The 560-nt window shown below is 42.5% G+C and overlaps 1 protein-coding gene across 1 annotated transcript; it reads left to right on the top strand.

The window, feature by feature from the left end:
- The first annotated feature begins 1 nt into the window (after position 1).
- PHALS_15238 (uncharacterized protein) lies at positions 2-420 on the top strand. The gene has a single exon (XM_024730555.2). It carries the CDS (start codon positions 180-182, stop codon positions 402-404), a length of 225 nt encoding a protein of 74 aa, XP_024580821.1. The 5' UTR covers positions 2-179; the 3' UTR covers positions 405-420.
- Positions 421-560: the final 140 nt, after the last annotated feature.

The following is a 560-nucleotide window of genomic DNA, read 5'->3' as shown; positions in this document are numbered from 1 at the left end:
CAAGCGCTCGAAGTTTATCATCCACAACAATCACTAGCTCGTCCTTAACCTCGAGAAAATTTTCATTTTGAGTAGCATGCTCATCACGATCTCAAACGATGAGTAACGACACCGTACTTGTTTGCCAAACTGTCCTTCACAAAGACTAAGTTTGCAATAGTTGACAAGCTTCAGGCGTAATGAAGAGGTTTGATAAGCCTCTTGAGGGTTTGCCTTCTGAATCAAGAAATTCACGCCATTGTTTATATCAATCGTGTTTGGACAACCACCCGCAGAAATATAGACAGATCGCTCTTGACACAATTGTGCATCGAGTTACACGCATGATTTCCTTCCTACGTATTAATGTCGTGCTTTACACATGTGACCGCCACCGTGGATGTGTCAATGCTCGACAACGGTAATTCATTTTAAGACGCAACAACACTTGCATGTCTAAAACTTAGGGATCTTCGACTACCCCCATTCCGTCGCAAATTTCGACAATTTGGACATTTGTTCCATGACCATGGTGTAAAATCGTGATAATATTCCAAGCTACGTCCCATCATCGGTCCCAT

Source organism: Plasmopara halstedii (genome assembly GCF_900000015.1).
Source record: "Plasmopara halstedii genome assembly, contig: Scaffold_1211, whole genome shotgun sequence".
NCBI lineage: Eukaryota > Oomycota > Peronosporomycetes > Peronosporales > Peronosporaceae > Plasmopara > Plasmopara halstedii.
The sequence above is the reverse complement of the archived record's forward strand: the minus strand, read 5'-3'. Positions and strand labels throughout refer to the sequence as shown.

Coding starts and splice junctions, on each gene's coding strand:
- PHALS_15238 (XM_024730555.2), top strand. CDS start 180: ATGAAGAGGTTTGATAAGCCTCTTGAGGGTTTGCCTTCTGAATCAAGA.